This window comes from Emiliania huxleyi, assembly GCF_000372725.1.
Source record: "Emiliania huxleyi CCMP1516 unplaced genomic scaffold EMIHUscaffold_542, whole genome shotgun sequence".
NCBI lineage: Eukaryota > Haptophyta > Isochrysidales > Noelaerhabdaceae > Emiliania > Emiliania huxleyi.
The window spans coordinates 1-12502 of record NW_005197932.1 but is presented as its reverse complement, the minus strand read 5'-3'; the positions used below and the strand labels follow the sequence as shown (position 1 = coordinate 12502).

The following is a 12502-nucleotide window of genomic DNA, read 5'->3' as shown; positions in this document are numbered from 1 at the left end:
GAACTTGTGCCAGCATGGCTGCCCGAGAGTCGTCAGGCGTGCTGGCTGGGAGAGGCCAAGGACTCCTGGACGGAGAACCAAATTTCGTGGCGGCGTGATAGAACAAGCGCCGTAAAGAAGAAATTCCTCGTAGAAAGAGAAGCGGGATGGCCTGCGCAACGCAGCTCAGAAGCTTGAGACGAGGTACAAGTCAGAACAGAGGCGAAAGAGCAGACCGGAGAATCCAGCAAGGAGGGACGGAGAACGACCTCAATAAAGGGCGCTCCACCTTCCTTATCACAACACGCCCACAAGTGACGCTTGCTGCGCTTCGGAACATGGCTCAGGCAGGCAACGACGACCCGCCCACCATCGCAGAGAAGCTCGTCGCCCTCTCCAAGGCGCAAGAGAAGGGAAACGAGATCGCCCTCATGGGCAGCGACGGTGCCCGGCCCGAGTACGCCATCCTCGCGGAGCGCGCCGCTGAGCTGACGACGGAGGATCAGCCCAAGACGGCGGCTCGCCAGCTCTCCGCCCTCGAAGATGAGGGCGGAGAGCTCACCAACGCGTGGCTTGAGGACGTCCTGACCCAGCTCCGCGACATCGAGGAGCCCGAGGGAGGTTGGAAGGTGACATCTGACGGGGTCGATTGGACCGGCAGCTGGGCGAAGGGCCAGCTTCGCCAGCTGATCAAGCAACTCCGCAACCTCGCCGAGGCGGAGGAGAAGGCGCGGGCCCTGCTGGTCTCTTCCTCGACGACGCTCCCGCAGACGCCAACCGAGGTGAGCGGAGGCAGGGCGCCGGCTGCCCCGATGCCCGCTCCATCCCGTACAAAGGAGGAGAAGGACCTCGAGAAGTTCGCCTCCGCGCGGGTCTGGTGGCAGGCCCAGCGGGCGGCTCCCCGCGACGCCTACCACCTCCCGTCCAAGGATATGGTAGTCGCCTTCTCGCCGTATGACAACGGCGAGGCTCCGCCGCCCCTTCCGCAGCTCTCCAAGGTGGTGGCGGCGGGGCGGCAGCAAGAGGTCGCCAAGGGGCGCGAATCGCCACTGGGAGACCTCATCAGTGCCCTCCTCGCGCTGGCCATCGCATACGCGGGCCCGCTGCCGGCGAACGCCACACTCGCCGACTGCGACGAGGCGACCCTCGACGTGATGGACACGAGCACGGGCGAGACGGAGAAGCGTGCCCCGGCGCTGAACTCGTCGATTGCGGACCTTGCGGTAGACCGCGTCGTCGCTGCGCTCGGGCCTCTGGCCCCGAGCCAGCAGGAGGAGTATGCGAGGTCCATCTGGAATGAGCTGATCGCGCAGCATTCGGCGCGGCGCGGAAGCCTGACGGCGGCGCTAGTCGCCACGATGGCTTCCGCCGAGCTCATCGCGGCTCGCAAGGACAAGCGAAAGGCGCCTGCGCCGCCGAAGAAGGACGTGGCGCAAGCCGCGAAGGAGCCCACCGCGAGCAAGGGGGGGAAGAAGCCCCGCCAGCCATCGTGGGAGGGTTTGCCCATCTGCCCCGCCTGGAAGAAGGACGGCGCGTGCCACGCGTACCGGCAGCGCAGGTGCAACGAGTACCGCCACCCGCCCGAGATGAAGAAGAAGACGGCGGAGCGCTCGGAGGCGCCCGCGGCTAACGAAGAGTAGGGGCACGCATGGCGCCGCCCAGCGCGTTGGCACGCCGGGAGACGCGTGTGACCTCGGCAGAATGATCATAGGTCGGTGGTGGTGGTGAACAAGCACCATCGCCGCCAGCGCTCCCCGAGCGACGTCGACATCCAGCGGGGCTCGCCGTTCGGTAACCCGCTGGTGATGAGAGGAGAGAGAGAGAGGGACGCGGTCGTAGACGGCTACCGAGAGATACTAGAGGAGAGGGCGACGGCCAGTGAGGCTGCAGGGCGCCGCTGCCCGCCGTTGGCGGTCGACGAGGGCGCGAGAGAGGTCACCCGAGAGCGGAGAGAGGATGCGTTCGCAGGAGTGCTCAAGCGCATGTTGGCTGGGGAGCAAATCCGGCTGGTGTGCGCATGCGCGCCGAAGCGGTGCCATGGCGACATCATCGCGGCACGTCTCCGCCGCATGATGAGAGAGATTGTGGATTAGATTCGACGAGAGCAGTCTTGTGTAGTACGAGTCGACCCCACGTTGGAGAGGGTGGGTGGGAGAAAAGAAATCTGTGCTGCCGCCGCTCTGGCGGTCAGCAAAAGAGGAGCACGCTGCCATGCAGAGCGCTCGCTAAACGAGGCGGTGAAAGACAGGCGCGTCCTAGACGCCATAGCGTCCATGATAAATAAAACCACACGCAGCGAGCTGCGAGGTCCGGGGAGAAGATGGAAGTGTCATGGAGGTGAGTCCTCGTGTGAGTGGCTTCGAGAAACTAGTGGCCTTTCACGAGTTGGGGCCCCCACCCCAATCGTTATCGGCGGACTAGTTTATCTCGCTTCACACATCCTAGTATCCGAGTGAGGATACATTGGAATGGTAAAAGGGTCCGTCATGCGTACGAGACTCGTGACTCCACACATGGAGAGTACTCACGGTACGAGAGCACGCTAACATCCCAAAGCAGAGAGTGGAGGAGCGAGAGCAGAGGGGACTCGACACCCAATGAAGACGAAAGAGAGGGACGGATGTGCGCGACAGCCCATCAGGGACGCGGGACGAGACCCGACGAGAGAGAGGGACGAGGCCCGCGCGCTACGGCGCCGCCGGAAGATCGACGAGAATGTCGTAGTCGGAGCGGTCGCCAGGAAGATCGGTCCACGGCCGCCCGAAACGCGCCAGACCACGGCGAACGGCTAGAATCCACCGACGCCGCACACGAAGCTGCGCCCGGCGTCGGCCCTCGCGGTTGGCGCCCGCCGTGTACCGAACACGCATGCTCTGGTCGTCAGCAGCGACGGCCGGAGGGGCCGCGACGCTCGGCGCAGCGCCCGCATGGCCGCGCCGCCGCGGAGCGAGATGCGCGATAGCGCCCTCGAGCGTCAGCTCGCCGTCGCCGCTATTGGCGTGGGCGCGGCGACGCCAATGGCAGATCTCGTTTTCGTCCTGAGGCGTGAAGGCGATGTCGGGCGGCGCGTGGTGAGAGACGACGGCCCCCATGTCGGCTGGAGAGCCGTGAGACGAGTGGGGCGTGCAGCCGAGCTCCGACCACCGCTCTTGGCCCATGCGCAGCGGCGGCTCGGACGAGAGCACGTAGAGCGAGCGGACTGCGTGCGCCTTGGGGGCGACGCGGCCGTCCACGAGGAAGTCGGAGGCGTAGCGGACGTCTCCCGCGTAGCCGCGCGGCGCCGCGAAGGCGGGCAGCAAGTATGGCCGGCCCAGGAGGGCGGCTCGGTGCTCGGGCCACCATGCCCACGCGCCAAGGAAGCCTTCCGCCGGAAGGTACACGTCGATCGGCGCGCCGTCCTTGGAGAAGGAAGTAACGAGCATGACGCACTGCAGGTCCTCGAGGGGACCGATGCACGCCCGGAGGATGTCCACCATTCGAAGACTCGAGAACAGCCCCAGTACGATCGACCGGGCGAAGAAGCGAGCGGGCGTGTCGACAGGAGACGCGGCCAACTCCTCGAAGTGGCAGTAGACCTTGATAGGAAGAGAGCCCGAGCGGCGCTCGCGCCGCAACTTCCTCCCCGGCGGCGCTGCGGCCTCCGCCACCACGGACCCGATGGAAATGGGAAGCCCAAGGTGGCGAGCTAGGAACAACAGCCCGGAGCGCACCCCGTCACGTACTGTCGCCCCGCCCTGCGATCCCCTGTTCGCCGAGCGCGCCTTCGCGTCGACCCAAATCAGAAAACGGTTAAGGAGGACAGGCGAAGCGGGGAGTCAGAAATCTGTGCTGCCGCCGCTCTGGCGGTCAGCAAAAGAGGAGCACGCTGCCATGCAGAGCGCTCGCTAAACGAGGCGGTGAAAGACAGGCGCGTCCTAGACGCCATAGCGTCCATGATAAATAAAACCACACGCAGCGAGCTGCGAGGTCCGGGGAGAAGATGGAAGTGTCATGGAGGTGAGTCCTCGTGTGAGTGGCTTCGAGAAACTAGTGGCCTTTCACGAGTTGGGGCCCCCACCCCAATCGTTATCGGCGGAGAAGGAATGTTCCGGAAACTGCCCGCTGGTCGGCTTGCCGCATCCGCACAGACAACCAACTCTGACCGATGCTCTCCCTACACATCCTGGCCGAGACTTTCGTCGCCGCTCCGCGTGCGCCCGCCTCCTCATCTCACGCCCGCGGCGGCGGGCCGCCTGCGATGGCGGCCGGCGAGCCTCCGCATGTCGCTGTGGTCGGCGCTGGATGGGGTGGATGGGCCGCTGCACAGACGCTGGTCGAGAATGGCTGCCGCGTGACGCTGCTCGACTCTCTGCCCGACCCGACCGGGGAGACTCCGTACCTCACGCCGACTGGCAAGCCGTTCGAGGCCGGCACCCGCGGCTTCTGGAAGGACTACCCCAACATCGAGGCGCTCACGCGGTCGCTCGGGCTGCGGGAGGAGGATGTCTTCACGCCCTTCACGAACTCGTCCTTCTACTCGCCCGACGGGCTCGAGGCGACGGCGCCCGTCTTCTCGTCGACGAACCTCCCCTTCTCCGACGCGCCGCTGCCCGAGCTGCCCTCGCCTCTCGGCCAGGTCCTCGCGACGTTTCAGCTCTTCGAGCGGATCCCGGTGCCTGACCGGGTGACGGTGCTCGGGCTGCTGTACGCGACGATCGACTTCACGCGGGACGAGGAGGCGTTTCGCGCGTACGACCGCATGACCGCGCACGAGCTCTTCCTCCGCATGGGCATCTCGGAGCGCTTCGTCCGCGACTTTCTCAAGCCGACCCTGCTCATCGGCCTCTTCAAGCCACCCGAGGAGCTCTCGGCGGCGGTGGCGATGGAGCTGCTCTACTTTTACGCGCTCGCCCACCAGACCTCCTTCGACGTGCGCTGGATCCGCTACCCCTCCATCTCCGAGCTGCTCATCGCTCCCCTCGCCCGCTCCCTCCTGGCAAAGACTCTCCCGCCCGCCGGAGAGGCCGCCGGAGAGGCGGACGGCGGGTCCGGCGGGGAGGATAGCGGGGCCGGCGAGGCGGACGGAGCGGGCGGGGCCCCCGCGCTGACGGTGCTGGGCGGCAGCCGCGTGCAGAGCGTGCAGCTGGACGCCGCAGGCAAGGTGAGCGGGCTGAGCTACGCGAGCCGCGGAGGGAGCGAGGCGCTGACCGGCCTGGACGGCTGCGTGCTCGCGCTCGGCTCAAAGGGGATGAGCGGCGTGGTGGGCGGCTCGCCCGAGCTGGCGCGCGCGGCGCCGGAGCTCTGCAAGGCGGCCTCGCTCGGCGGCATCGACGTGATAGCTTGCCGCCTCTGGCTCGACACCACCGTCGAGACGCGCACGCCCGCAAACGTGTTTTCGCGCTTCGAGGCGCTGCGCGGCGCGGGCGGCACTTTCTTCATGCTCGACCAGCTGCAGGGTCCGGCGTACGGCGGCGGCGACGAGGCGCTGCGCGCGCTGTGGGGCGGCGACGAGCCGCAGGGCTCCGTGGTCGCATGCGACTTTTACAACTCTGGCGCGTCTGGATGGGCTTGCCAGCGGGCCAGAGATGCAGCGCACGTCTCACCTGCCCCTCCCCCCCCGACCCCCACAGGAGCGCTCATGGGTCTGTCGGACGAGGACGTCGTCGCCACGCTGATGGAGGACCTGCTGCCCGCGGCCGTGCCCGGCTTCTCGCGGGCGAACGTCGTCGACTCGTTCGTCGCCCGCTACCCCGGCGCCGTCTCCTGGTTCTCGCCCGGATCGTTCGACAAGCGGCCGCCGCTGCAGACGCGCGTGCCGAACCTGGTCTGCGCCGGCGATTGGGTGCGCATGGGCGAGTTCGAGCACGGCGCAAAGGGGCTGTGCCAGGAGAGGGCCTACGTGAGCGGCATCGAGGCGGCCAACGCGCTCGCGCGCAGCGGCGCGCTGGGCGTGCGCAACAACCGAGTGCGGCAGGTCAGCCCGGTGCGCGACGACGAGCCGCAGGTGGTGGCGGGCCGCGCCATCAACAAGCAGATCTACGACTCGCTGCTCAAGCCGCTCGGCCTCGACAAGCTGCTCGTGCGCTGAGAAGGGCCGCGCGCGGTGGACTTATTTAAAGTACTGTGTAATGACTAATGTCTCTGGAGTCTGGTGGCATGCTCTCGTTGCACGTTGGAGCACTTGGTCTTTGGAGTGCGGTCAGTAACCTTCCCATAAGTTAACGCATAGGAAAAATTGCAAGCGAGACGAGGGAAGACGACGCCAGGGAGCAGGATTCCCAGGAACCAAGCCTGTATAAAAAGAATTCTTCAAAAAAAAGAACTGCGACCACACCCTGCTTCCGAGTATGACTCCGAGTTCGACTTTTCCGACGCTGAGGCGCAGGATAGGACGGCAGGGGTCGTACACGACGCAGTTCAGCAGGCTGTGATGCAATACGGCTATGACGACGAGCTCTTCCAGGCGTGGAGGGACGGCGAGATACGGCGAAAGGACTTGCCGGAGGAGGTGGTGGCTATGGCTTTGGACCTTTGCGAGAGGTGGCGAGCGGAGCAAGCGCGGTGTAGGCGCGTCCACGCGGCGCAGCGGCTCTCCCGCGACCCCGGCCCCTCTCATAGCCGCAGCCGTAGCCGCAGCCCTAACTCTTGCCGCTCTTCCGTGTCGGGTTGTGACGAGGGGTGAGGGGACACGGATTGAAGATCCCTCACACCAAGATCGTGCAGGGCGGGGACACATGTCCCTAAATCCCATCTCGTCAAGTGGTTTTTATTTGCGTCTACCATTCACCGTCTCACGCAACGCCCGTTTTATTATGCGCCCTCCCCCCTCGCTTTTGCAAAATCCTGCAAAGGTGGGGACGTGTCTGTCCTCGACCCAGCCCTAGCTTGGGATGTCCGTTGTATTTATTGCTTATGTCCTCCCAATGTTCACCCCCGGCCCCGGGTGCATGTGAAGACGGTCTCTCTTCACGTCTTCACGTCTAGGAAGGTACCTTCCCTCACGCGCCGTCCCCCTGTGCGGCATGTGCCGTGCTTCGAAGTTGCTGTCGCTCAGTGCAGACTCTTCCCGCATCTCCTTTCGGCGACGCATCCGCCTTGGAGACACCGCTCGTCAGTGTTGTGACTGTCTTCGGCTGCTCTGTTCAGTGAATGTGCTGCTCTCTCTCTTCGCTGCTGCCACGGCTCCTCCGCTCGGCTTGCACCCGCACAATCTTTCTCTGAGCGCCGGTCCGTATCCCTGCACCGCACCCGATCGTGAGCGTAGACGCGTTGGTTATCCAATCGTGCTGAGTTCGTGTTGTGTACTTGTAAACAATTACCATCACTTTTCACCAAAAAACCTCACCCACAGCCACACTCTCGACTTCTCCCTGCGTGACTCGCTCATACTCGGACACACATCACGCCCTTGCGGCTATGAAGGCCTGGCGCCCCCCAGCCGCCTGGAACCGCCCATGCCGAAAGGTGTTGATCTGCTGCAGCGACGTGTGCAGTCCGTGTGTGCACAGCACCTTCTGAATCTCCACCACGCTCTTCGCCGCCATGCTGTCAATCAGGTCACCGACGTGCGGGTGTTTGGCCAGCTCTCTCTTGACCAACGGGTTTGGCCCCTTGAACTCGCAGCACACCGTGTTCTGATTCGCCCTGTTGTTCGCCACCGCGACCGAGATCTGCGCCGTCCCATACTCGCGGCGCGACTGCGCAGTAGCCCGCTCTCCAGCTTGGCATCGACGGAGAAGCTCCGAGAAGTGCGCCACAGCACTCTCGGCAATAGATGCCTCCTCCTGCGTCCCAGGCACGAATGACATCCCTGCCACGCCTGCTGCTCCTGGTGGTGCCGCCACAACCGACGGCGCCACCACCGACACCGCCACCGGCATCGCCACCGGCACAGCCGCCGATGGCATCGGCGTCGCCAACACCGGCACTGGCACCACTGGCACGGGCACCGGCACCGGCACCGGGATCGTCGTCACGGTTTCGATCTCCATGGCGGAAGGCCCTGCCTCTGCCTCCGCCTCCGTCTCCGCCGCATCCACCTCGGCGATCGTCGCCGCCACCGCCGCGGCCTTCCTAGCCTCTGCATCGGTCTCCAGCTTGCTGCTCAGCGCAAAAATCGTCTCCTGCTCGGTCCACCCGCCGGACCCGAAAATGTCGAGCTCGTCAATGTACAGCTTGGCCATCTTTCGGCTCGACCACTCGCCCATCGCCACCGCCGCGTCGATGCCGAGCGTGCGCGTGATGAGCGTCGCCATCCGCCGCCGAATCACCTTCGACGTCACCTTCTTGATCTTATCCGGCGCCATAACCTCGCGGCCAGCCCGCTTGTTTGTCAGCCGCAGCTGTCTCCGAAGCTGCTGTGTCGCGCCTGTCGAATGCGCCCACGCACGGATTGCCTTGCCTGACTTGGGCACCTCGAAATACGTGCCCCGCCGCGGCGGGAAGACGTCCTCGCCGTCCACCTCGAACGGCACGGTGCCGTCGTAGCCGTAGCCATCCGCCAACTCCGCCGCCGTCAGCAAGCACACGCAGTCGCCCGGCGTGCCGATCCGATCTGCAGTCTCGCATCGCACCAGGTTGCTCCCCGCCGGCAGATCCGCCACCTCCTTGATGTCCACAAAAACGGGCAGGCTGGCGAGCGTCTCCTCGGTCGCGCCCGCGAGCGACTTGTCCACCATGTCCTGCAGGTGGTAGGTCAGGCACGCCCCGCACATCTTCTTCGCGTCAAGCTGGCCATCCTCCGTAAATGCCACCTCCTGGTTGCACCACGTGGGACAGGCAAGCCCCTTGTGCCGCTCCTCGCGCCGCTTGTTGTTCTTGGTCGACTCGTGAGAGATCATCACGCCCGGCTTCTGGTCCGGGTCGTCGTCGGTCGGAGCAAGCTTGCGCACGTTTTTCCGATCGAGAAGGAAGTAGTCGTGCGCCCGATCGCCATGGACAGTGCCCCCCTCTAGGTACAGCCCCGCTGACATCTCGCGTTGCGACGTCGGGTCGATGTGCTTGATCATCTCGTTGAAGACGCCAGTCGTCAGCGCCGGCGGCAGCCGCTTCTCCACACGCGCTACGGGCAGCTCACTCTGCACGTACTTCATCACAGCCGCAGTCCACCCGTCGTACATCGGATTGGCCACGTTCACGCCTGGCCAGCGTCGCAGCTCCTCCTTGACCCAAATGCGCAATGCCGTCGCGTACTGCTGGATGCTCTGCAGCTTGAAGGGATCGTCTTTGTATGGCCCCACCCAAACTTCCCCTTCTTCTCGAGCGGCATCTGGACCTCCGCCTGCGAGCGGCCATGGAGCGCCGTGGCGTACAGCTCCGTGTTAGCTCGCAGCTCCCTGCATCCGCCCTTCTCCACATCGCCGGTCATCATGCCGATGCAGAACTCAATCCACGCCTCCACCGCAAACACACGCGGAAGCCCGGTGACCGCATCAACGATGATCTCCAGCTTGGCGAGGCCGTTTTCCATCACCACCTTGCAGAAGGACGGATACCCCTGCTTTTGAAGCCACGCATCGAAGCCCAGCACCCGCTTCTCGTACTGCGCGCTCACCCGCTGCTGCCGCTCCTATAAAGACAACCACACGTGTGAGCCTAAGGGAGCGGCGTGCTCTGCCCGCACCGCCGCACCATCACGCGCCTTGCCTTCGAAGCTGCCTGCCTGGAGCCACACCTGGAACTTGCCGTGGTGCTCGGCGTCGTTTGTGTAGTCCTTGCGTTGCGGCATCGATGCGACCGACAAAGAGCCCGCTGGGGTCTCCCTTGCGATTGCCTCGGTGCCCCGCCAGCGTGCTTTTGTCATCATGCTGTCGTGCCTCTCCGCAGCCGCCGCGCTACCGCGGCCTCCGCCGCGGAAGGTGGCCCGCGCCTTCGCGAATCCCGTCTTGCGGCTTTTGCCGGATGCCCACCGCTTGGCCTCATTGCGGGGGCGGCCACCGGGCCGTGCCGTGGCCGCCCCCGTAGCTCGCGAAGCTGCGAACCGGGCTGCGTCCACTGCGCCGCGCCGGCGCGCCGCGACCGTCGGCCCCCGGACTCGGTTCTTCGCGGCCTGCGCCGGAGAGTTGGCGGTCGTGCGCTGGGTGGTGATCGTCATCTGTCTGCTCTGCTGTGCTTCTCGCTCGTGCGTCCTTGGACTTGTGCTGACCTCCTTTCACCTCCTGCTCTCCTATGCCACGTGGCTGTGTGTGTTTGGGTTTCTATGTTTGCGATTTGGATTTTGGATTTTCCATTGCACTTTGTTTATTTATTTAAACAAAGTGGACTGCACCGTCTGGCGGCGACTCCTGGGCAACCAAAAGATCGGCTGCCTGGACGGCACGCGGTATACGGGGCGCGCCGTGGTCCGCCTCGCGGTGAGCCGCAAGCCGCTCGACCAGCTCTCACTGGTCCGCGCTGTGCCGCCGCTCTCGTCGAGCAGCATGCTGCGCCCGCTCACCCAGAAGGTCCGCGAGGGCGAGGCGGTGCGCGCCGCCGTGGAGGCTGAGCAGCCCGAGCTGGCGGCCAAGCTGCGCGCCGACATGTGCGAGGCGGCTCGACTCGAGCGCTGCCGCCACACGGTCGCGCACGAGGAGATGCTCGCGTCGATCGAGGGCGGCCTCGCCTACTTTGCGCTCGCTGTCTGCCGCACCGCCGAGGGGGACGTGCACAAGTACCGTCGCGCGGGTGTGATCTCGTCGTGCTACATCGAGGTTGCCGCGACGACGCGCTCGTCCCCCACGCGACGGGGCCGTCACGCATCCCCCGCTTTTTTGGTGTAGGTGATGCTCACGCGCGACGGCAAGCTCATCACGCGCAACGGCTGCATCTCGGTGGACGAGCACCAGCCGAGCGCGGAGGAGGAGGAGGCGCTGCTGCTGAAGGAGGAGATGGACGCGGAGGAGATCGAGGCGGCGGAGGCGGCGGAGGTGGCGGTCACGGCGGCGGTGGCGGCCACGGTGGCGGCCACGGCGCCGGCGCCGGCGCCGGGCGCGGTGGTCGTGACGCCGCCCTCGCCGCTGGCGCACTACAGATTCTCGCCGGGCAAGTTCACGATGTTCGGCGACATTTGGACTGGCGACCGGCACGCGGTGGGCTTGGAGAAGGCGAAAGGGTTGATGCGGCGGCAGCTGCAGCGCGGCTATCGAGCCGTGTCGTGAGTGCGCCGATGCCGGCACAGTCTCTTCTACCCCTCGCCCCCGTGGCAGAAGCACCCGGGTGGTCCGAGGGGTGCTAGAGCCCAGCGTCGGAGACGACCGCACGCGCACGAGATTGAGCAGCTCAGAGCGAGCCGCGAGCAGCGAGAGAGAGTGCGAGACTGCGAGCGCGCGCGGGTCGCGACGGCCCGAGAGAGCAGAGTGTCGTGATATTCGTACCTTTGGGACTCGATGTGGGACTCGGTGTCGGCGTGAGCGGTTCTAAGATACGGTATGAGGAAATGCTGCCCCAAGTGTTTCTTTTTTCCTCGGCGTCGGCTGTGTCCCTGCCGCCCGTCGCGGCATCCAGACCTCCATGGACGACGTTCGGCACGCGCGCTTGTTTCAGAGGACCTTCGAGCGACGCAAGCGGCGGCAGGCGGACGTCAAGGCGTCCCGGCCCGCCGCGGCCAAAGAGAATGTCGCGGCGGCCACTCTGAAGCCGCAAAAGGCACGAAAGCGGGCAAAGAAGACCGCGGGCGCCAGGGCGATCGCGCCGCCGCAGGTCGAGGAGGAGCAGGCCGAGCTGCCGGCACGGATACGCAGCCAGGTGGAGTACTTCGCCCGCCTCGACCGCACCGTCCTCGAGACCGACGCCGACGTGGAGCCTGCGGAGCAGCAGCAGCGAGTCGGCCAGCCAGCCGTCCCCACGCCGCCGCCGCCGGTGGCGGTGGCGCAGGCCCCCGCCGAGGCAGAGCGGGATCCCCTCTCGGACCCCTCGGCTGCCGCAGACGCCGCCGAGGTGAGCAGCCAGGTCTCTGCCACCGAGTCGGTGGCCGGCTCTTCTGTCGCAGGCGGCTTGGCGGATCTCTTGCAGGAGGAGGGCGAGGAGGAGGATGGGGAGGCTGCGAGCTGTGGCGCGGCGGCGGCGGGGAGCGACGCGGAGGGGGAGAAGGAGGGCAAGGAGGACATGGAGGGCGAGGAGAAGATGGAGGCGTCTCTTGCAGAGGCGTCTCTTGTAGAGGCGTCTCCTGCAGAGGGTGCTGTGTCTCTTGCTGTGGCGCGAGGCGACAGCTTCCGCCTGGCGGACGCGGCCTCGGTAGGCAAGAAGAGGGGCGAGGAGGAGGCGGGCGAGGGGGAGGAGGCGGGCGAGGATGGGGGAGGCGCCGCCCGCACGCCTCTCGCCGGCCGCACGCCGGTTGAGCCGACCACGCGCCAGGGCGCGCGAGCGGCGGGTCCGCCGCCGCCTGCCGCCCGCCGCAGGCGACGGCGTGCACCTCCGATGACCCGGTCCACGAGGACGTCCCACGACCACGTCCCACGAGGTGCCCCTTCAGGGCGACAGGCTTCTAACGAGCTTCCTTCCTTTTTCTTGCAGCGGGCCGAAGGTCCGAACAGGGTCGAATGGCGGGTCATGCCCGGGCCGGGGTCAC

At 66.1% G+C, this 12502-nt stretch overlaps 5 protein-coding genes across 5 annotated transcripts; 4 read left to right on the top strand and 1 right to left on the bottom strand.

Annotated features, from left to right (window-relative positions):
* Positions 1–317: 317 nt before the first annotated feature.
* EMIHUDRAFT_246999 (hypothetical protein) lies at positions 318–1619 on the top strand (the record flags this gene model as incomplete). Its single annotated transcript, XM_005765673.1, has 1 exon — positions 318–1619. The coding sequence occupies one exon, from the start codon at positions 318–320 to the stop codon at positions 1617–1619; it is 1302 nt and encodes a 433-aa protein (XP_005765730.1).
* Positions 1620–2444: 825 nt separating this feature from the next.
* EMIHUDRAFT_371134 (hypothetical protein) lies at positions 2445–3113 on the bottom strand. The gene has a single exon (XM_005765672.1). It carries the CDS (start codon positions 3069–3071, stop codon positions 2667–2669), a length of 405 nt encoding a protein of 134 aa, XP_005765729.1. The 5' UTR covers positions 3072–3113; the 3' UTR covers positions 2445–2666.
* Positions 3114–4092: 979 nt separating this feature from the next.
* EMIHUDRAFT_371132 (hypothetical protein) lies at positions 4093–6197 on the top strand. The gene is made up of 2 exons (XM_005765671.1): positions 4093–5510; positions 5589–6197. Exons 1-2 carry the CDS (start codon positions 4217–4219, stop codon positions 6044–6046), a joined length of 1752 nt encoding a protein of 583 aa, XP_005765728.1. The 5' UTR covers positions 4093–4216; the 3' UTR covers positions 6047–6197.
* A 3928-nt stretch (positions 6198–10125) lies between these two features.
* Positions 10126–11316, top strand: EMIHUDRAFT_459574 (hypothetical protein; the record flags this gene model as incomplete). The annotated part of the gene is made up of 4 exons (XM_005765670.1): positions 10126–10132; positions 10216–10646; positions 10716–10766; positions 10983–11316. 4 exons carry the CDS (start codon positions 10126–10128, stop codon positions 11091–11093), a joined length of 600 nt encoding a protein of 199 aa, XP_005765727.1. The 3' UTR covers positions 11094–11316.
* Positions 11317–11445: 129 nt separating this feature from the next.
* Positions 11446–12422, top strand: EMIHUDRAFT_246993 (hypothetical protein; the record flags this gene model as incomplete). Its single annotated transcript, XM_005765669.1, has 3 exons — positions 11446–11901; positions 12107–12168; positions 12407–12422. The coding sequence occupies 3 exons, from the start codon at positions 11446–11448 to the stop codon at positions 12420–12422; spliced, it is 534 nt and encodes a 177-aa protein (XP_005765726.1).
* Positions 12423–12502: the final 80 nt, after the last annotated feature.

Bases quoted from the DNA above. Each gene is read 5' to 3' on its own strand.
- EMIHUDRAFT_371134 (XM_005765672.1), bottom strand. From the start codon at position 3,071: ATGGGGGCCGTCGTCTCTCACCACGCGCCGCCCGACATCGCCTTCACG.
- EMIHUDRAFT_371132 (XM_005765671.1), top strand. From the start codon at position 4,217: ATGGCGGCCGGCGAGCCTCCGCATGTCGCTGTGGTCGGCGCTGGATGG. The intron at 5,511-5,588 runs GCGCGTCTGGAT...CGACCCCCACAG, and splicing joins ATGCGACTTTTACAACTCTG to GAGCGCTCATGGGTCTGTCG.